This window comes from Cydia pomonella, chromosome 14 (genome assembly GCF_033807575.1).
Source record: "Cydia pomonella isolate Wapato2018A chromosome 14, ilCydPomo1, whole genome shotgun sequence".
Classification (NCBI taxonomy): domain Eukaryota; kingdom Metazoa; phylum Arthropoda; class Insecta; order Lepidoptera; family Tortricidae; genus Cydia; species Cydia pomonella.
This window is the reverse complement of record NC_084716.1, coordinates 21,318,358-21,341,624: the sequence shown is the minus strand read 5'-3', so window position 1 is coordinate 21,341,624 and position 23,267 is coordinate 21,318,358. Positions and strand designations below refer to the sequence as shown.

General features: G+C 41.0%; 1 protein-coding gene across 1 annotated transcript; it reads left to right on the top strand.

Moving 5' to 3' along the window:
- Nucleotides 1-40: 40 nt before the first annotated feature.
- Nucleotides 41-17,994, top strand: LOC133525192 (prolyl 3-hydroxylase sudestada1). Its single transcript, XM_061861473.1, has 9 exons — nucleotides 41-479; nucleotides 905-1,086; nucleotides 1,690-1,977; nucleotides 3,131-3,310; nucleotides 4,004-4,162; nucleotides 5,321-5,452; nucleotides 9,463-9,616; nucleotides 10,798-11,015; nucleotides 12,971-17,994. The coding sequence occupies exons 1-9, from the start codon at nucleotides 242-244 to the stop codon at nucleotides 13,259-13,261; spliced, it is 1,842 nt and encodes a 613-aa protein (XP_061717457.1). The 5' UTR covers nucleotides 41-241; the 3' UTR covers nucleotides 13,262-17,994.
- Nucleotides 17,995-23,267: the final 5,273 nt, after the last annotated feature.

Here is a 23,267-nt window from a genome sequence, read left to right as displayed (position 1 = left end):
ACATCAAAAATAAATAGAAAATTTCAACATTTGTCTAAATTATTATATGTCTGCCACAAATCTGGAATTTCATTATAAATGCCATGGTTTGATGCAAATTCAAACCCAAGCTACATGCAAGCTTAAATAAATCCTGGCAAGTCTGGCAACACCATTCATCCGTCAAAAGTTTTAGGTTAGGCGTCGCGTCATTGCGGTTTCCAATTGTTTTTCTCGTATTATGTAGTGTTAGTAGTCCAAAATGAGTTCCCCGAGCAAGGAAACCGAGGAGCCGTCGTCTAGTTCCGTGGCTGTGCCGAATGGGGCGGGCGACGACGGCTGCAGCGCTGAAGAGAAGGCGGAGGGCCCTCGGCCGCCCGCCAAGCGGCCGTTGTCGACGGCAGTAATCGAGATCTCGGATACAGACAGCGACGACTCGGACGTGTGCGCCGTCAAATCTTACCAGGCCACGGCCGACGAGGTGAAGCGTATCCGCGGCGGTGAGTGATGCCCTGGAGCCCGCATTTTGTATCACCAACTTGGGCGGGAAATTCGAACATCTATGTTGTGTTTGCTAATGCCATTCTGTTAGGCATTTGTTAATAAAAAAATTATACCTTCAGTTCTGCAGTCTTTGAGATTTCAAGTAGGTTGGTGATTAGCAATGTTTACATAAACAACATAACCCAATAACTGTTTGAAATGCTAGAAATTTGGAGTCATCACAATAACAATAGCTCATCAGTTGAAATTAGGCAGGAAACCCCAGTACTTTGGTACAGCCATAGAGTGTGTGTTAATAGGGAGTTCTAGTTTTGTAGACTATGACCACACTAACTTGGCAGTAAGAATGCATACATATACCTATCAGCTCCATACATGAAGCACAAATTCCTTAAAATGATCTTGTTCAATTTACTTCCAGCTGATCAAGACTACTCATCATCCTCCTCCTCCTCCTCGGACTACAGCTCCGACTCCGAGTCCGCCTGGGAGGATGACTCCGTCCTCATTGAGAGTGAGCCCCCTCCTGTCCGGCTGGTGTGCGCACAGCTCAACCCTAGAGCCAACAGGATGGACGACCCTACGCTTAACCATACTATTAAGGTGGGTTGTCTGCTGTAAACAAGTTTACACACTCTCAACTAGGTTCTAGAAATTGGTTGTTTGTGTATAAAATAATGGTAATGGGCTGTACTGGAAAAATGATGTTTATGGAATGCATGTAACTTTAATGGCAGCTACCTCAATCAGATGCTCTCAAGAAGAAACTGCCAACTTGTTAGCCAAGTTATGAAGTATTGCCAGACCAAATATTGCTTTCTCAGCATTTTAAGAAGTATTAGAAGAATGGCATTCCATACAAAGCATTCTTGAATGCTTCAAATATCAAGCCTTATATGATAATATTATCAGTAGAAAAACTCTAAACACAATATCTGATGTAACATATATTTATACATTTTATTGATCATAAGTTCATCAATCTTTAACAGTTTTTGTCAAAAAATAGCTTGCTAGATTTGGTTTTAACAAACTATCAAACATTCAACATGTTTATAAAGTAAAATAATACCTTGCAAAGTCTAAATTATCATATTTTCATTAATGACTAATTGTCATAGTCATGATCTCATGATTCTAAGAAAAACAATTCTTATTTTCTGCCGCAAAAAATATAAACATCTTTATGAAACTATTTTGTTTCAGTCACAAGAACTCATAGACAAATTCAAAACACACTGGACAGAGCAGAAAGACTTGTCCATCCCCGAACTCACATTAACCTGCTCCCCATTCCGGCTCGGGCTCCTCCACGGGTTGCTGGCCAACCCGGACATGATCAACAACATTGTAGATGATATGAACACACTAGACTGGTCGAGGAAGAAGATGGACTTGTATGAGTTCCACCAGACTGCAGACCTGGCCAGCCTGACATGGCAGCGGAGTATTAGAGGCATACATGAGCTGCTAAAGACTGAAGTTATGAGCTGGGTAAGATTTAGAATAGGCCATGTGATTCTTTGCCTAATAATGGCTTCTGAGAAGCTATTGTATATGACCATTGACCGGACAGCCAATGTGTTATTGTTTTGTAAATTGCTTAGAAAGCAAAAGTTAAATACTTATTTAAATTGGAACTAGTCCCAAAAACTAACTTCCATTAGGGTAAAAGCACTTTTTGATCCATCTAAATACTGTAAGTAGTAGTGCTGGAACTAATAGTGCTTTATTCATCTAAACTTTCTTTTTAGATAACATTGTGTTTTTTTTTTATACCACGTCAGTGGCAAACAAGCATACGGCCCTCCTGATGGTAAGCAGTCACCGTAGCCTATGGACGCCTGCAACTCCAGAGGTGTTACATGCGCGTTGCCGATCCTTTAAAAACCTGTACACTCCTTTTTTGAAGAACCCCATACTGTATGCCCTCGGGAAAACCTCGGCAGGGAGCTCATTCCACAGCCGGAGCGTCCGCAGGAGGAAATTCCTCTTAAACCGCATTTGGAAGAGTTCCCAAATATCATCTGATCCCACTTAAGGTGCCTCCTCCTGCGAAATACCGTAAAACTAAATTACACTGAACCTTTTTTTTTTATATTAAATATGACACTATTTTTAATTTAAATAAGTGAAGAAAAAAATCTTGAAGTCACCCCTATTTCTTTCAGTTGTAGTTTATTACTACTGCAACTTTTATCGAAAATATATGAAATTTTACAATCTTCCTCACAAAACACTAAAATGATTTGGTTTTTTTGCTTTTTGCAAATTCTTAAAACTATGCCTGAATTCCTAAAAAATAAGCCTAAATCCCGCCTAGTTCCTGCCATTACCCCGCTCTCGTCCGTATAGTCAGTGCGGGGCAAGTCGTGTTGCTAGACGGACCTGTGCTGCGTAGCGCGCGCGAGCAAGCGAAATTCTATTTCAAACGCATAGTTCTGCGCGCGAGGTCGTTGGCGTCGGGTGCAGCTTTAAGCAATTTTACATTTTACAATTTATTTGATTATACAGAATGCTAGTTTTATCATCTGCAGGTTTTGATACTGCTTTTCTTCTGTCATATGCAATTTTCCAAGCCTCAGACTTATTGAAGCACCAAAGTGTGTTTCGCAGAATATTGTTTGACGATCTTTTCAATCTCCAGGTATCCGCAGTGACTGGCCTCGAACTAACATCGGTATCGGCATCCTGTTCTCTGTATGGTCCTGGAGACCACCTGTTAGTGCACGACGACCTTCTCGGGACCCGGCGCGTCGCCTTCATCCTGTACCTGGCGCCGTGGCCCTGCCCTCCTCAACGGGATCAGAATGGAGACGACCACGTGGTCAGTATACACACTGCCATAACTGCTGCCAATATATATATTATAAATTTATAATCATCACGGATATATTGCCAGGATGTCCATTTTCTGGAAAGTCAAAGAAATGACTTCTCAGGCAACTTGCGTATTTGCCGCATGTACAGCCAGCAAAACTATTAGCTTAGCAACCCAGAATATAAAAATGTAATATCTGGGAGACCAAACTTTGCTTTAAAAACTCAAAAATGCGCGTTTTCCCAGAGATAAGACCTAGATGGATTTTATTGTCCCCAAAAACCTCCATATATTGTAAATTTCAAAAGATAAAAAATGACAAGGAAGATTGAGGGCCCCGAAATATAAAAATATATAATATATCGCCTTTAATATTATATATATAATGAATTGCTCGTTTAAAAGTATAAGATGCAAAGGTGCTAATACTTTTGCTGAGTGTATCATCGTAGAGTCTATACGTTTTTGACACATGTTACTTATACTTATATTTGGTGGGCGTAAGCACCTCTTACTCTATCTATCTAACTATGAAAATATTTGCATATCGGTACGTCGATACTGCTGCGTTTCTTGACCTAGAAAATAGTTGATTGCGATGTTCTTGATGAAGGCCTGCTTGCACTACATACACCATACACCATGTACCATACTTCAATTATAAATATCATAATTGATAATAACAGTTAATTTCCTCAGGACGTGGACAACGACACGGGTTGGAGCGCGCACATGGGCGGAGCGCTCGAACTGTTGGCGCGCGACGAGGACGGGCGCCCCACCGACGTGGCGCGGTCGGTTCTTCCAGCCAACAACATGCTGGCGTTTTTCCAAGTTGGCCCAGAGACTTTCCATCAGGTAAATATGTCCTTGGTTAATATGCATATCTACACAGGTCCCTCCAGAGAACGGACAGGAGGGCTCCGACTGCGAAAAGAAAATCCGTTGCACGAAAATATTTTTAAATTTAAAATCAAAGGCCTTTCATATGATATTTGAGATTTTCAGTCGGAAAAATGTAAGTTTTTTTGTGGCAAAACATAAAGTAAAATAGAATACATTAATTTCTTATGGAGCAATGAAATTAAACCTTGTTGACCGAGCGTTACCGAAAGTCTTAGTTTCAGCTCGGGCAAAAATGCTATTGTATGTCCGGATGTTGTCCTCTGCAGGTCGCATTTCTCAACCGATTCTCGTTAATAGGAGCAGATAGAATTTTCTATTGTTTCTTTTTTTGGAAAATGTTCAAAATTTGCATAAAGGACTTAAGTGCCAGTAGTTAACTGAAGCGTTTAGTAAAGGTCTCTATTTTAACTCGGGCATTTTGCTTTCGTATGGCCGGATGTTCGGGGATGACGGGCGCAATTCTTAACCGATTCTCGTGAAATATTGTGACTAGATTCTATAATAAAAAAAAATATTTTTGTGTACACCCAGTTTTTGGAAATTTTTCAAAATGCGGAAATTGGCATAAAGGTCTTAAGGGCTAATAGCGTCTATGGCACTTAAGACCATTGTGATGACGACTTGACGAACTAAGTATTTTTACCTTTTCTAAGCTCAACGCGAGGTAAGCTCTCTTCTGTAAGTTGTAGTACAGAACCACTCGTTTTTTACATTTTTAAAGCTTGTGAAGCACACCGCTAGATCTGCAGCTCACAGAGCCACTAGTGTAAATGGTGTAAAATTCGATGTATACAAGTTTTTCTCACTTTATAAGTAATTACATCAAGTCCCGTATTGTAAACACTTGGTACACATGTTTGTTTATCCATGAAAACTACGAGTATGCATCATAAATTGTGCGCAACAAATGCTTATACTGAACGGGGCTTAAAGACCTGGCCACACCGGAGGTACGCAGCACGCCTCCGGCTCTTTGCGTGATGCATCGCTCGCGTTGCGTATCTCATTCGTTCCCAGTACCGACGTACCGCAACAGATGTATTGCGAATGGACACAGAGTCGTGCATCGGCCTTTAACCGCGTGACGAAGCAGTATTCCCCCGTGTGCAGGTCGGCGAGGTGTTGTCGCTGGAGCTGCCGCGGCTGTCCATCAACGGCTGGTTCCACGGGCCCGCCGGCCGCGAGCCCCCCGCGCCCGCCGAGCCCGCCGCCCCGGACCAGCACCGACCCCACAGCGACCCGGTAATAGTACATTACGATACAAGTGCGAAAAATAGGAAATTCGAAACGAGTGGCGATAAATTAAAACACGACCGAAGGGAGTGTTTTAAATCGACACGAGTTGCGAATTAGAAAGAAAGAAGAAGAAAGAAAGAAAGAAAGAAAATAAATTTATTCAGGACGCTTACAATGTTGCTTAAATATATTGAAACACATTTATTAGTAAAAAAATATAAACGTCACTGAAAAGGTCTCCCCTCAGCTCTCAGCTTGATGTCAAGTTACCTTTCAGGTATCTTGACGCTGGTCTTCCGTGTGGACCTGTCCAAGCGATCGCGTCTGTACGTAAACTTAAATAACATTACTAAGTAGAGATGAGAATAGGAATCACATTTTTTCAGTTAGCGCTATTTATATATTATGTATACCTAACTTGTTTTCACAACGACATATGTGTAGGACTAATTAGAATTTACCCCGTGGTTCTATGGAATGAGAATAATAAAAACTTAATAAACGTTAAAGTTGGAATTGGCACTTGGAGCTGATTTCTGCAAATTTAAAAGGTACTTTTTGTATTTTACTTTAAAAGACAAAATTGAATGCGAATTTAGTATGGGCGGCGGTATGTTGTTCCAGCATTTCGTGGCGGAATATTTAAAACTGCCACGAAATGCAGCTGTGTTGTGCCGTGGGCAGATAAGACGAGTAGCTTCTCTAACAGGCCGCTGTGAAAACTGCAACTTTTTAGATAGATAGTGGGGTGTAAATGACTTAATAATACCAAATAGCATACATGCGAAATGCAGAGAACGACGCGACTCCATGTTCATTAGCCCGCTGTTATTAAGGTAAGGAGTTATGTGAGTTCTGGGTGGTATAACGAAACAAAATCGAGCACATGCGTTCTGCACTCGCTGTATGAGTTTTTTCGTTTTATATTGAAGACATTTCCCTATAACGGTATCTGCATAATTAAGTTTAGATAAGACTAGAGATTCACAAAGAGCAATTCTTACATCTGTAGATAAAAATTTACGAACCCGGTATAGTATCTTAAGTCGATAAAAACAGATTCTCGAAATGTCTATCACATGGTTATGGAACTTCAGTTTCCCGTCCATAAGAATGCCTAGGTTTTTAGTTTCAGTGACCTGATCTATACAGTCCGCACCAATTTTGATAACAGGGTTACAACCAATAATCTCACGTATTTGCTTATCAGAGCCTAATACAATGAATTTTGACTTGAGAGGGTTTAATACTAAACTATTTATGGAGGACCACTGAACTATCCGTTTCAAATCGTCATTGATTTTATCGACTACACTGGGAGTATCAATAGGTCTAACAGGCAAATACACTTGCAGGTCGTCAGCATAAATATGATATTTACAGTTCTGGATAGAATTAATTATATCTGCACTATATAGAATGTATAGGATTGGACCCAATATTGAACCCTGGGGAACACCATGGGAAACTACGGAAGCTTCAGAAAGGTGGTTAGAACCACTCTCAGTATTTAGTTTTACTCTTTGTAGCCGACCGCTTAAATAACTAGAAAACCATTTTAGGGTAAGAGAGTCAAACCCATAATAAGCTAGCTTGGAAATTAATAGATCATGGTTTATAGTATCAAATGCCCGAGAGAAGTCAAGCAATACCATGATTGTCCCATTTCCTGCATCTACCTCTGCTAGAATGTCATCAATGACATCTAACAGGGCAGTTGCAGTACTATGTCCAGCCCTGAAACCTGATTGCTTGGATGGTAGAATGTTGTTAGCTTCCAAAAATTCAGTCATCTGTTGGCACACTACTTTTTCTATGATTTTTGATAGGAATGGCAAGATGCTTATAGGTCGGAGATCTGTAATTTCTAAAGGGTTACTCTTTTTAGGGATTGGTTTTATCAGAGCTTCCTTCCAAGCTTCAGGGAATACTCCTGATAATATTGATTGGTTTATTAAACCCGTGATTACCCCGAGTGTTTGTGGGAGCGTCAAAAGAATCATATCACGCGTGATGCCGTCTACACCCTGAGCGTTAGATGAAGTGTTTGTGATTATTTTAAAGACTGTATTTTGATCAACGGTTTTCAAGCTAAATGTTGCAGAACTGTAACGATTATATTCAAAGAAAGTAAGACTCGATATTGTTACACTGGTTTTACGAATATTTAAAAATTGTTTGTTTATTTGATTAGGGTCGTTGAAGTGGCAAGGCAGACTCGATTGTTTACTGTTAAAATCAGCTATACTATGTTTTATATTTTTCCATAATTTACGAGAGTCTTTAGGTAATATTGTATTAACTTTTTCGTTAAAATAAACCTGTTTCTCTGTGAACATGGCTTGATTAACGATGTTTTTTAATTCCTTATAATACAATTTATGAGAATCTAAGCCCGTGGCGCGGCTCCTAGTATACGCTTCGTCTCTTAACCTTATCATCTCTTTAACTGTAGGTGTTACCCAAGGATAACTCTGATTTTTTATACGACTTTTCTTCAGAGGAGCATATAAATCAAAAATAAACAATATATAAGAATTAAACAATGCTAATGAGTCATTAATATTATCGCACATAAGCCTTTCCCAAACAGTTGATTCAATAAGCTCCTTAAATTCTGTAAGAGGAATATCTTTGAATGGTCTATAAGAGATCCATATAGGGCATGGTTTGGGTTTTTTGATGTGTAAGTTACAAGAAATGAACGCGTGGCTACTAAGCTCGGGGATATAATCTATGCACACTTGAGAAAGTTTAATATTACTGCAAATAACATCTATAAGGGTTTCAGAGTGCTCAGTGAAATGAGTAGGTTGGGTAACATATTGTTCTAGTTTCATGCAACGGAGAAAGGCTAAGAGTTTTTTTTGTATTCGGTTCACTAGAGGAACGTATATCAATATTAAAATCTCCCAGAAGAACAATATGGTCAAAAGCGGAAAGTGAACTAACAGACTCAGTTAGAGCGTCAATAAGGTATCTACATTGAGCCAGGGAGGACGGTACGCGGTGCCAATTGCAAAACTGAGTCCATTGAGTTTTACACTCAGCCACATTTGCTCAACTGAAGGTGTGTGAGGAGGATCCAGTTGCCGAGCATAGATGCCGCGTCGTATGTAGAAAACTATTCGTCGTATGTAGAAGAATTACCTATTCGCACATGTATCGTACAACGTTTTACAGTACATATGGCCCTTTAAATGTTCGACACAGTAACATAATATGCTACTTCTCGCACTAGTGCTATAAAGTAGCCCCATATGTACTGTAAATTAAGTTTTAAGCTAACTCCACACTGTGCCTTTTTTCATTCAACAAGGGCATGCATTAAAGCGCATTCAAGAGCGCACGTGAGGCATGCCCGTGACGCATGACTCTCTTTAGTTGCGAGCGCAGCGCATGGTCAGAGGCGCGCGCTTCCGCGCTCGGTGGAATTCGGTTCAGCAAAGCTGTCAACATCTCAAAATGGCGGACGACGACAAGGAAGTTTATTGAGGACTAAAGACTACCAGAAATGAAAATTTTCTCAAAAACTTGTTTTTAATTTTTATGTCGTGTCGCAATATAATCGTAGCATGCAGCAAGCTAGTGATATAGCCAAAATGTTGGTTATAAGTATACTTTCAGTTATTGATGTAAAACGTTAAAACCCGCGCGAGCGACAAATCTTCCGTCGCAGGTTTCGCGCGGCATTTCTTTTGATCCTTTCTGATTTCCTGGCATTACGCCCCCTCTTTCGATAGGGCCGGCTCCGCAATTGCATTTAGGCTGATCAGATGTCGGTGTTTTCTAAAGGAGAACTTTTTGTGTCCGCGGCCGGCAATACGTCCCACTTTGTCGCTCGCCATAAGCACGAGATTTGCTTGTATTTGTATACGAATAACCTGACAAGGCGTCCATATGGCAAGCGACAAAGTGGGACGTTTTGCCGGCCGCGGTCACAGTTTTTTGCTGTTTGGGGGTTGGACGAATGTTTAATTTTGAATTCTAAATTACCTTCGTCAAACCTCGTGCAGGTGGTGATGCAATCCATGCTAGAAGCGAGCTACATGACGCCGCGCGCCCGCGCCGCCATCCAGGCGCAGATGGAGCGCCAGTCCGAGGTGTGTCTGCGGGACCTGCTGCAGGTGGACTTCTACACGAGCCTGGTGCAGGCGCTGCGGCAGGAAGGTACGGGCTATGTGGTTTTATCCTGTTCTTGTCATTTGTATTAGTCTTTTTTAGCAGGGAATAAAAGGCTTTTTGAGTGTAAAAAGTTGATTTATAAGCTGAATTTATTACGGTGTACACTGTATTTAAGCTAAGTTTATATTAGCTCATTAGCGTTAATGATCTTAGCGTAGGCCGACGCCTTTGATGTTTGCGTAAATGCCGACGCCGCTCAAGGTCACCGTACCTACCTAGGGTTTTCACAGACTTACACAACTGCCCAAAAGAGGAGGGAAATGTTTTTAGGTTTTATGTATGTATTTATGTATGTGTACTAATTTTACCAATAGCGTCCATTTTTGAAATAAAGATGGTTTGAAAAAGTCGTCATGGGTGTTGTTTTCTGGGTTTCTGGGGGTGTAAATTTCAAAAATGGCATCTATTTTAAAAATAAAGATGGCGGACGTTACTTTTTGAAATGGGCGTCGATGTGTGTAGCAGTGATTTCAACCATCTTTAATTCTAAAATGGACTCTATTTTTGAAATCTGCACCCCAAAAACCCTTAAAATGAAAGTCATTTTCGTAATCGGAACGCCGAAGAACCTCGGAGATGACACCCATATCGATTTTTAAGAAAAAATAATGTCCGCCATCTTGGATTTCGAAATGGACGTCATTTTCGTAATCAGAACCCCGAGGAACCTCGGAGATGATACCCATATCGATTTTTAAGAAAAAATAATGTCCGCCATCTTGGATTTGCAAGGGGATGTCATTTTAGTCATCGGAACCCCGAGGAACCTTGGAGATGACACCCATGTCGATTTTTAAGAAAAAATAATGTCCGCCATCTTGGATTCCAAAATGGACGCCATTTTCGTAATCGGAACCTCCTCCCGCCCCTCGCACCCCGCTCGGTTGCCCTGTCTAGACGGCTTCGTCGACCGACTGTATTATTTCTTAGATTGTGACATGACCTTGGGTATTATTTAGCAAGACCCTTGATAAACTGTCTAGGTTTTCTTATTAACCTGTCAATCATTTTCAATCAACATTTTTATTTTAAATGTCTTGGTTGTTCTAAGGCACAACTAGGGTTTACATTTGTGATTTTAGTAACCCACCCAGGCACCCACGTATATACGAAAGGGAACTTGCCTGAGTGCAATGGTTGTAAGCCTTGAAACATGTGTCGTGTAGAGCTGCCGTGGGAGCGCGCGGGCCCGGGCAACGAGCGGCGCTACCTCCGTCTCCCTCCGCTGTGGGAGGACTCGCAGCCGCTCGACCACCCCGTGCGCCAGCTGCTCAAGATGGCGGCCGGCACCGCCTGGTTCCGCCTGCTGCACGACTGCACCGATCTCACGCTCACCAAATATGAGCGGCTTGAGCTGCAGAAATGGTCTCCGGGGGACTTTACTGTAAGTTCCTACACGTTATTCCTGTAGATATCCCTTGGGAGCGCGCAGGTTCGGGCAACAAGCGGCGCCAACCGTCTCCCGCCGCTGTGGGAGGACTCGCAGCCGCTCGACCACCCCGTGCGCCAGCTGCTCAAGATGGCGGCCGGCACCGCCTGGTTCCGCCTGCTGCACGACTGCACCGATCTCACGCTCACCAAATATGAGCGGCTTGAGCTGCAGAAATGGTCTCCGGGGGACTTTACTGTAAGTTCCTACACGTTATTCCTGTAGATATCCCTTGGGAGCGCGCAGGTTCGGGCAACAAGCGGCGCTAACTGTCTCCCGCCGCTGTGGGAGGACTCGCAGCCGCTCGACCACCCCGTGCGCCAGCTGCTCAAGATGGCGGCCGGCACCGCCTGGTTCCGCCTGCTGCACGACTGCACCGATCTCACGCTCACCAAATATGAGCGGCTTGAGCTGCAGAAATGGTCTCCGGGGGACTTTACTGTAAGTTCCTACACGTTATTCCTGTAGATATCCCTTGGGAGCGCGCAGGTTCGGGCAACAAGCGGCGCTAACTGTCTCCCGCCGCTGTGGGAGGACTCGCAGCCGCTCGACCACCCCGTGCGCCAGCTGCTCAAGATGGCGGCCGGCACCGCCTGGTTCCGCCTGCTGCACGACTGCACCGATCTCACGCTCACCAAATATGAGCGGCTTGAGCTGCAGAAATGGTCTCCGGGGGACTTTACTGTAAGTTCCTACACGTTATTCCTGTAGATATCCCTTGGGAGCGCGCAGGTTCGGGCAACAAGCGGCGCTAACTGTCTCCCGCCGCTGTGGGAGGCCTCCCTCGGTGACACGGGGCTCCCTCTACTCTACTGTATGACTGCACGGATTTGGTACTCACTAAATATGACGAGCTGGAGCTGCAGAGTGGTCCCCAGGGGACTTAACTTTATACTGTGACTACAGCACCCCATCTTTAAAATTTTGTATGTATATCTTACTTAGAGCCCTTTCTCACTGAGGTCTAGTTTTGCGGGAACGGTTTTTACTGTATCCCGCAAAAGTTATGGGTGTGTTCACACTGAGAAAGCAGTGCTCGTGAGCGCGGCGCGGCGCTCCCCGCACCGCGTCCAGCTACATACCGTATGCAGGGAGTTAGTGGGAACACTTGCATTAAACTATACATGCCACGTACACTGCTAAAACGGAATCCTGCAGAAAACCCTATCCCGCAAAAAAACTGGACGTCAATGGGGATTAAGAGGCCGTTATCGATTTTAGTCGCAAAAATGTAACTATTAGAAATAACAAGTACCGGTTTTTATTAGCACGTCTTGTTATCTTTCATTATAATAATCATTTTTTTGAAAACAGACTCACTTAATTAGTAATTATATTTTTTGATGAACGTTTAGGTAAAAGCACTGATTTTGTCGATCTTATTTGTACATTTCGTAAAGTTTGGACTGCTAAAAATGGTAATTTTGTATTACACATATCCTGTAGTTCAACTTTAATAAACTACATTATGTGTACATTTGAAGTAGTGTAAATGAAAGTTAGACGAAATCAATTTTCTCCAGAAATTACTTCATAACAGGTGACAATTTCTCTGAAAATAGACTAAAATTCAACTTGATACTTAAACAATCTGCAACATTTGCTGAAACTGTTCTTATACAACATTTCGTATAATTTTTTTGATGAATTTTTAAAAACTGTCCCTTCTCTCCACATATTACCGGGGACGCACGCTTGCGACCTCATTATTAAAAGGCAAGATGAGAAGACGTGCTAATAGAAATCAATACGTGTTATTTATATATTACGTAACAAAAGGTGTACAATTTCAACGACTAAATCTATCAATTATAATTTATAAATTTTTGCTCTAACTCGTTACCGGGCTCTTAAGTCACTCGGCAAGCTTCAAGGTTAAATGCGAATTGTAAGCAGCCACCTGTCGGCAGCTGCTGCCGCCGCGCGCGCAGTACGCGGCGCCGCGCCTGGAGGCCGTGGTGTACCTGGCGCTGCCGGCGCGGCGCGTGTGCGGCGGCGCCACCACGTACCTGGCGCCCGAGGAGCGGCCCGCCGAGCCCGCCGAGCCCGACGCCGCGCTCGTCACCGTGCCGCCCGTCTCCAACGCGCTCAGCCTCGTCTACTGCGACGCGGGCGCCGCCGGCTTCACCAAGTACCTCAGCAAGATGACCATGGCGCCCGAGGACCACTTCTTCATACTCGCGTGTACGTATAGGGAGTGACGAACGTGCTACCATTCTCTCTGCGGGCGGGAGAGGCATACGTGTCTTGTTATCGGTTGAAGTTGGGGGTAGATTGTAATGGAGCGATTTTAAAGGCAGTTTTTAGTCTAGATACTTTACCACACACTCAAAGATAATGGCGGTGCGGCTGGCTTCATCAAATACCTACGAGGTGACCATGGCACCTCCGGATCGTTTCTTCACACCTACGTATTCGTATAGTGACGAACGTGCTATGATTGTCTCTGGATGCGAGGGAGGCATGGGTGTCATGTTATTGGTTAATTTGCTTTGAGGTAAATTGTAACGGAACGATTTTATAGATGTAATAGTACATTACTATAGAGGGCGGGAAACGAAGGGTTGCCGGACAAATACGTAGTAGGTACGCGGCGAGCAACCCCGTTTCTCGCCGAGATTTGTATAGTGCTTATCTCAAACTTGCAATGAAATAAATTAAAATTATAGTCAATTTGTTTTGTGACGACCTGCTCGGCTCGCCACCCTACCAGCGGTGTACAGCAGCCTGCGCGATGCACCACCGCCGTTGCTTAGCAACGAACGTGCACGACACAACAGATCTAGGTTTACACAACTAAAACAAATTACGAATCTACTACTACTTGTAGCTTATTTAGTTTTTATATTTGCAATTACACTGTTTTGTGTTTATTTATTTATTTAAACTTTATTGCACAAAATATATGTATACAATAATGTACAAATGGCGGGCTTATTGGCGTACTGTTTAATACCTTGGGTACAGTGACGGCTGTCATCTTCATACAATTTACAATTTCAAATCGCAAAAGAGGTTGAGATTACAGCTTTCATCGTACCAAGCTAACTGACAAAATATTATTTTTTGATGGTTGAAGGCCAAGACGTTATGTCACAATTTGACGTTTATAAACAAAACGAGATAGCTGAGAGATGCTTTGCAGACCTAGTTCACCTTCACTCATCGCACCGGATGCGTCATATTTCCGGACCTAATTTAAAGTAAGTCATGTTAACATTTCATTGCAAGTTTGAGAAAAAGCTATTTCAATATCAATTGGGGATTTCGTAGTTGAGTTATGGCTTTGATACGTTACATTCATTCTTAAATTGTTTTGATTTAGACACTATGATTTTGTACATTGATTTACATACGTAAAACAGGGAGTTCCCAACCTTTTTAGGGTTCCGTACCTAAAGGGTCAAATGGGACCCTATTACTGAGACTCCGTCCGTCCGTCTGTCACCAGGCTGTATCTCATGAACCGTGATAGTTAGTCAGTTGAAATCTCTACAGATTATGTATTTCTGTTGCCGCTTTAACAACAAATACTAAAAACAGAATAAAATAAATATTTCTTTCCAATCTCGAGGTTCTCATCCAATCACCGAAGTTAAGCAACGTCTGGCGGGGTCAGTACTTGGATGGGTGACCGTTTTTATAGGTAATGGTACGGAACCCTTCCTGTGCGAGTCCGACTCGCACTTGGCCGGGTTTTTTTACGTTACTCCTCCTTTGTGAAGATTTTTGTGTCTCCGTTTAAATTGTATAATGGTTAAAAAATAAGAAACACTACAGCTATTTGTGAATTATGAAATTTTCTGCGCCTCCTGTTGTTTTTCCAGTCCAATTTATTATTACTAGCCAAATACTTGGCTTTAATGACCATTATTATGGTTTACAACCGTTTCACAAGCGTCCCTGAAATACCTAGCTGGTCTAAAACATAAGATTTTACACATAGTAGCTTATTTTAGCCGTTCGGGGATATGTAGGCTAAGTTCACAATTCACGACGGTTTGTTCATCACTCCACACCTTCACTTAGTTTTACCACAACCACCTACGGTCACATCTCGACGTGAAGTAAGCGAGGCCCAGAGGGACTCAAATCCATTTTATAAGCACGCGATTACGCCGCTAATTACAAATAGTTTATGACTTAAAATAGCGTAAACATTGTAGGACTTGCGTCTCTTTGGTTCGCGCTAATTTTTTATACATCGACATTAGTAAAAGAGAACTCTACGCGCATTAGCGTAAGATTCATCTTCGCATACACCACGAGTGTTTCATTCTGATGTAACGTTCAAAGTTATCAATTCATTTCGCATCGACTGTCCGCGACTTGTCATCTCACTCGCACTGCACTAATTAAACAAGGATAGCTGTGACGGTCGCGGTTAGTTTTGCTAGTCTTTCATTCGTTCACAGAGAAAGGAAGTGTGCGTATTTTTGTAATACATTGTTAAGGGTTGAAAGTAACTGGTACAATAGCAAGTGAGGGCGTCTGTAGTTAAATGGATCTACTATTTAATTATAAGGAAACTTGCAAAAAAATATGTTTTCATCTCTTTATCGAGACATGAGAGCAGATAACTTATTCTTTAGGAATTTAAATAATTAGGTATGTAATTTTTTGTTTTTGACAGAAGAGATGAAAATGTATATTTGTGTGGCTGCGATCTTAAGCGGCCTTAGGGCTTGGATATATTCGATCTAATGCCACATTTTGACCGTGCTGTGTCGAAAACAGTGGTTAGTATATAATTGTCCTTTTTGTAAATAGTAGCAATGTAGCGAGATGCAATGAATTAAGTTTAATACAGTTTTGTTGAGTTTGTGGTTCTGGTCTGGTCATTAGTTGACATGCCAAAGATCTACTGCAGTAGATATTTCTTTACACGTGCATAGATTATACGTCATGCGTTAAAAGCCGTTTGATATGCTTCAGTTTGAGATCTTGTCTCAGTATTTTAACTATAAAACTCCCGAGACATTTTGAACGTGTTACTTCCGTATTAAGTCGAATAATCGCTCGATATTTTTCGATCCATTTTTACCTCAGGGTCTTCGACTGGTACCTGGAGTTGTACCTACTGCACCGTCTCTAAAGATTAGAAAGCACTGCAATTAATTTCTTGTGGTTTCAGTGTTGCAAGTGCGTGCGCTTATGAAGCATGCCATATGCACTTCTTGCAAATATCAAATATCAAATATCAAACATTTATTCAGCAAATAGGCCACAGGGGCACTTTTACATGTCCATTTTTACAAACAATAAATTAAAAAAAAACAATTACAAATATCGAATCTATGAAATAATAAATACTTTATTAGAGATGTATACTGTCTCTAAATGTCAAATTACACAAAAAAAAAACTATGATAAAAAAATAAAACCATAAACCATGCGGTTCTGAAACCGCAAGAAATGAATCGCCGTGCATTCTAAGTCCGATGATGCAGCGCACGACGTGTACACATGGAGCTGATCGGAACATGTCGTTTATTCGACTTAACAATACATTAATTTGTCTCAGCATGTTGAAAGATACATCGCTAAACGTTTTAGTCTGTATGAATTTTGGTTTCGTACTGCGCACCGTATGTTTGATAAAACTAGATGGAGATATTTAAATAAAATATTATGTTTTTGTGATGTCACCTTTATGTTAATTATGTTATCTGAACTTTGAATTAATAATACACACAAGTGACCAATTGACCATTAATCGACAATTAATAAAAAAACTTTTTTTAGCCTTTTTATTAGCGCCGTGTATTCGGCCACTACATCGAAAAATTGCAAATCTATCAATCCATATCCATATGCTTCTTATGGCATAGAGAAATTAGTAAGCTTAGAGTGTCCACTCCATACATAGATAAAAACTCATTCATAATAATTTTAAAGGGAACTTTGCGAAAACTTATTTGTAATAAAACTTACAAACTTATTAATAATACGTTTTACTATACCCATACAACTTATTATTTATTAAGTAAGGAGACTGATGTCTAAGCTCTCTTATTTCTCTATGGTTATGGTATGGTTAAATGATGTGTTTGAGCGATCGCCCACTTTCCTTTGAACTGCCCATTCGTCAACCTTATTGCAGAGTTGCTGTTAGTACGCTTACGTTTCAAATGGTTGTTATTCTGAGTAGAGAGCTGAACTCGTTTGGGAGGCAGAGCCGTGTTCGAATGTACGCGTGTATGTAAGGATGTGTTCATCACCTGTCGCTTATGGCACTTGTGAAAAGGCAGAAAAGGGTCCGTATTCTGTTTTGAATAACTTTGGCATGGTAGGTATATAACCCTAGGCCAAAATAATGGAAATACATTAGCTACTGTTATATGAGCTCTGTTAGGTTGAAAATAACGAATTTATAGTATTTCTTTTTTTTTTTTTTTTTTTTTTTCATTTATTTAGAACACAAACAGTCACATATACAATATTTCAAACCAACTAAGATGAATGTTGGGAAGAGCGACATATAAAACGTATAACAGGGAAGTATAGGACAAGATCTCTCGTATTTGTAATCGTACCTCAGTCGTCACTCTACCGACCTTCTGTAAGTGCAGTATTTGTACAACCGCAAGAGTTAAAGCGACGAAAGAGCTTGTAGCCGGTCTTCCCTTATAGACGGTCTTCTCCACATTGATCTTCAACGACGTTTGTTACCATACTTTGGCTTAGGGTGTACTTTTTTATTTATTTAACAAAAAATACTGCTAAATAAAAGATGACGACTGTGTGTTCGTGTGACTTCAATTCAAAAGCAGAGGGTCCCTTTTCCGCCGCCGCGCCACGCCGCGGCCGCCCGCCCGGAATGCTCGCAAGTTACAGTTGACAAGTTCTGGCGCGCGGCCGCGGCCGGCATAGATACATTGAATACTTGTACTTTGTAAATATTATTATAGTTGATAATACAATTGTGAACATATGCAGTCTTTTATTATCTATTCCCTGAGGTTATAACTATTCAATAAAAAAATAAGTTACCACTTATGTCTTTTTAAATTAGTAAAATTTAGTACGTTGTAAATATTGTAGAAAAATATTTGGGAAAATGAAATCGCCTTGTTTTTGTAGCTTTTTTAACCCCTGACGCAAAAAAGAGGGGTTATGTTTGACGCCAATGTCTGTATGTTTTGTACTAACCGTACAATGTTAGTCGTATTTAAAGCTCCTAATAGTCCTAATACCTTGATACTGGCGAAATAGTCCGACACTGGACTGAAGCCATAATATTAACAGAAGGAATGATTTTCACGCTGACAGCTCATATCCATAACATATCCAGATAAAATTCATAACCTGTTTTTAAAATCAGAATATTGCTCTTCGTCTAATTTCTTGAGAACGATTGCCGCGGTTCTCCGAAACATTTGTCACCCCCCGCCCCTCCCGGTGCCTATGAACCAAAGGTTGATTGTTTATAAACAGGGCCCGTACTTTTAATGCCGTTGACGCAAAAATGACGTAATTTAACATACAGGGAGTTGTTTTACAATACTACAAATTTAGATAACTTACTTATTGACGGGTATAAAAATAAATACTTGTTATGAGAATAAAATCTTGTTACGCTGTTAAAAATCAAAAATATGTATTATTTAATAAATTAATAATCTATTATTTATTTGAGTGACAATAAGATGAAAGTCAGTTAGACGTTTCTGTACTGATTGTCAAGTATATGTATAACTTACCTAAAGAGGTTGATAAATGATTTATTATTATGAAAATATTAATTGGAATCATACTCTATGTAGCGTGACGTCATTTTTCTGTCAACGGCATGAAAAGTACGGGCCCTGTTTATAAAGTATAATATTTCGATCTTCGAATTTGATAGCTAATGTAGATGTTCAAGCGGTTTTTCCATAGATTAGAATATTTTTGTACAGACAAAATAGAGCGCCGTACAGCGCCATCTATTCCGACCGACCGGCAAAATTACGGCGGCTAGAATCAGACCAAGCTATGTCGGCAACGATTTTGACAGCCCAGCCTGTGCAAGTGTTAAGTAAACGTCATCATTTCATAGAAGATTGACGTTTTTAATAACACTTGGATTGTCTGGGATGCCAAAATCGCTGCCAACTTATCTTGGTCTGACTCTACAATATTTTGCACTACAGTAATAGTACATTACTATAGAGGCCGGGAAACGTAGGGTTGCAGGCCAAGTAGATATATACGGATAGAGATACGCGGCCGGCAACCCCGTTTCTCGCCGAGATATGTGTAGTGCTTTTCTCAAACTTGCAATTAAAACAAAAAAAATTAGTTAATTTGTTTTGTGGCGACCTACTCGGCTCGCCACTCTACCAGCGGTGTATAACCTTACGCGCGTATGTCCGCGCGCCTGCGCGTTGCGCCACCGCCGTTGCTTAGCAACGCATATGCACAACAAATCACCGTACCAAGCTAACTGAATGAAGCTAGTTGATGGTTGGATGCCAAGACGTTGTGTTACAATTTGACGTTAAAAAACAAAAGAAGGTTGCTTTACAGTCCTAGGTGTGTAAGGCAGTATGAAATTCCTTTACGTAAGTCATGTCATCATTTCATAGCAAGTTTGAGAAAAGTTACTTTACCCCTACAGAGGGTAGCTTCGGCCCACATGAAACGTGGCCCACTTGAACGGATAGATAGCTAAAACCAACCAGATGACGATGAGCCATAATTTCAATGCAATAGTAAAACAATGCCAATTCAAACATTTTGACATCTGAATGATATCTCAATTATGTATATTTGTTATCATGCGCCCATGCGTCTCACACGATTGATAACTAAACGACATCATTTTAATTAATTAATTCATTCATTTATTCCTTTATAAAACATAGTTTTACATGTCATTACAATTTTTAATATTTTAAACTATTTATAGCTAATTTACATATTACATAATATCAAAATATAGGTTCAAATTAGCCCCAATGGCCAAAGTATGGCATGTAACTCTGGAGTTGCAGGCATACATAGGAGACTGCTTACCATCAGGCGGACCGTATGCTTATTTGCCACCGACGTAGTATAAGAAAAAATAAAAGTTACCCTCTAGGGCTAATGTAACTTAACTTTATGGTACTCTATGAGTCTCGCTTGCGCCAATACATGTACAGACAAATGACATCATTTTGATATCAAAATGTATGTTCAAATTAGCCCCAATGACCAAAGTTACCCTGCAGGGCCAATGTAACCCGACTTTACGGTACTCTTTGGATGTATGAATGGTACTCCATGTCCAGTGCATTAGCGAAGTCTAAGACCTAAGTCGCAGGCGGCGCCAACGCTATTCAGCCCATTCACTGTTTCACACATTTTAATATCGCCGGTCGAACCGCGGCTGAAAAGATTCCATTCATTCGATATTACACGCCTGCTGGGAAAGTAGGAAATGTGTTCGTAGAACCGGATCGTGCTGCTGTTATTTTGCTAATCGAAACTGACCTTAATTATCGAGCAAGGGTCGGAGAAAACGGGCCGACAGAGAAGATCAAACGTGACGTGTCAGGATTTTTGGTCCTTTGCAGGTTTCCTTTGGTCCTTTGGCAAGTCCTTTGGTCAGGATTGAGGGGGACTTCTATGAAATTATGACGTTTACTTAACACTTACACCTTATGGGCTATAAAAATCGCTGCCAACTTAGCTTGGTCTGACTCTAGACACCTCCACTAACCACTAAGTAGAAGCTAGCTAAAAGTTTGGAGTTGAGTAGAGGAAAGGGAAGGTTATGCTGTAGCCACAGTATATGGTGGCGAGTGAAGGGGCTAGTGGACTACTGGGTCATTTGTGGAGAAACGCCCAGGAAATGTCAGGATTTTTAGGGTGATGTCCGGACCTTTGTCAGGATATTGCATTTTTTGATATGACAACCCCAATCAAACGAGAGAACTGTGTCCCACTCGCAACAAGGCACAGTATTTACATAAATTGACACATTGGCTCATTGCTTCTTAATCAAAACGAGATGCAATGCAATCCTCGAGTTGACTTCTCTTTCGGTCACACTTTTCTTTCGCAGCAGGTATTTATTTATTTATTTATTTAATCTTTATTGCACAAAAGAAAACCTTATAGTACAAAAGGCGGACTTAATGCCATGAGGCATTCTCTACCAGTCAACCTTTAGGCAAAGCAGAGAGATTGTGGGCGGTGCTACTTTAACAATTTAGGCTGGATTCTATATAGGTCCGTAAGGAAATGGAATGCTTTTCACTATTGTGTATTATTTCATATAGATTTTAAAAGAATATAAACAAAGAACGGTCAAGAGCATGTCGGGAAAAATAAGATACTTAATGTGAACATGTTTTTCATTTTTTCATGCTCTGAAAGAGGGTCATTGTTGTTCTATGAGGTGTGCAGAAAGTGATACGTTTCTGCACTACAGCATTTTACTTTCCAAGTACGATTTTATCTTTTTTTTTTACGATAAGCAATGGAATTTTGTTTTAAATTGATTTGTTATACAATTGTGTTATACAATTAGATAGCCGCACACAATTTCCATTTTGATATTTAACTCCCCATTCTACATATAAATAACGATATTTTTTTATTCACAAAAAACCGCAAACATTTGTGATTTTTTTCTCACCCAAAAAACGCAATGAAGACGGCCACTTAGATAAAAAATATGTCGTATGAATCATCTAGATACATAAATAGGTTCTTGAAATACATTTTACAGTAGGTACAACAAAAAGTGACATACAATTGGAAACAAATACACACAAAACAGTAATATATAAATAAACTAAGAGTACAATGCTAAATAAACTATCTTATTCTCAAAGACCTTCGCGAGCAGCACCGGGTGCAAAGGCGCCCATCACACTTGCCGCGTTACCGCGCTGGATAGCGATGGCTAACCTCTGCACCAGGTACGAACCCGCGCGGGCATAAGAGATCTCCCTAATCCTACGTCCCACTTCCCTTATAAACGCTATGGCGTCAGACCCCCAACACCCCGTTGCCCCATACAAAATAATAATTCGCCTCAAGAACAGAGTATTTTGTCCGCACCGTCCGACCGAGGTGCGAGGCGGCAAACGTGCTGACGTACGTGGCGTCCCACAGTAGGCACTTCCCGTTCTGCCATGGCACCAAAGTTAACCCGTCCGGTCTTTTGCCATCAGTGCGACAGAGGCCCGGCGGTTCCAGAACACACGGGATGTTAGCAGCATACTACCTACATTGTTAATTGAAAGTAGGGAGGTTTTTTAAAACACAGCTATATTTTACTTTCCTCGTATTCGAAATGAAAAGTAGAGTGTTTAACTGGGTGAAAGGTATAATTTCAGCCTCTGACTATTGGCGCTCGAACGCAGTGAGACCAAAATACCTCGACTGGAATGAGTGCTTTTCTTCCCTTCGTTAACAATTTACTAATTCACTGCATCTGTACATGCTATGCGCTTAGAGCAAGAATTTGTTTATGTGTGCACAGGCACATACAAATGTCCGTATTTCTCTCGCTGCTAATTTATTGTAGGTGGATTAAAATGTTAAACAGGTTTATATTAAATTCAAAATACGCCTCCCGAAAAGTTTGTTGGAGGCCAAATTATAAATTTTATAAATGCCAACACCCCAGGCGCGCGAGCTGCGTTCGGACGCGCATAGATTTCCCATTATGATGCAAATGACGTGAACCTGAACAGTGAACGCAGCAAATAACACCGGAAAAGCTTAATTGTATGAATAATGGAGAGACCGCGGCCGAGAGGCCAGCTCCAACTTTCAAAATATTATATTTCTGGACCATTGTTACTTACCTACGTCACAATGACCGTCAATATGAAAGCCCCTAGAAAAAAAATCTTATATTATCGTCCGGTTCCTGTGTTGTCTAGTAATGACTTCTATGTACATTGGAAAACAATACATTCACTGCCAAGAACACGTATGTGTGTTCTATTTGAACTGGAGACGGGGCGGCCGACACCGAAAGTGTTAAGGCCTAGTAAGTTCGTGTTCTTCTCTCACTCTCACTGAGCGTAAGCGTGAGCAAAATGGATAGTAGTCGTATACATAATAAGTTAATATTTTTGGAAGCAGTTTCATATGTTTAGCTCTTGTGCATAATTTTTTAAAAATTTTCTAAGTGCATTTTAGACCTGTGTTCGTGATTTTTTTGTCGAGCGAAACTCAAAAACTCTGAATTTAAATTGATACAGTTTCTCAAGAAAGGCC

Bases quoted from the DNA above. Each gene is read 5' to 3' on its own strand.
- LOC133525192 (XM_061861473.1), top strand. From the start codon at position 242: ATGAGTTCCCCGAGCAAGGAAACCGAGGAGCCGTCGTCTAGTTCCGTG. The intron at 1,978-3,130 runs GTAAGATTTAGA...TTCAATCTCCAG, and splicing joins AGACTGAAGTTATGAGCTGG to GTATCCGCAGTGACTGGCCT. The intron at 5,453-9,462 runs GTAATAGTACAT...AACCTCGTGCAG, and splicing joins ACCGACCCCACAGCGACCCG to GTGGTGATGCAATCCATGCT.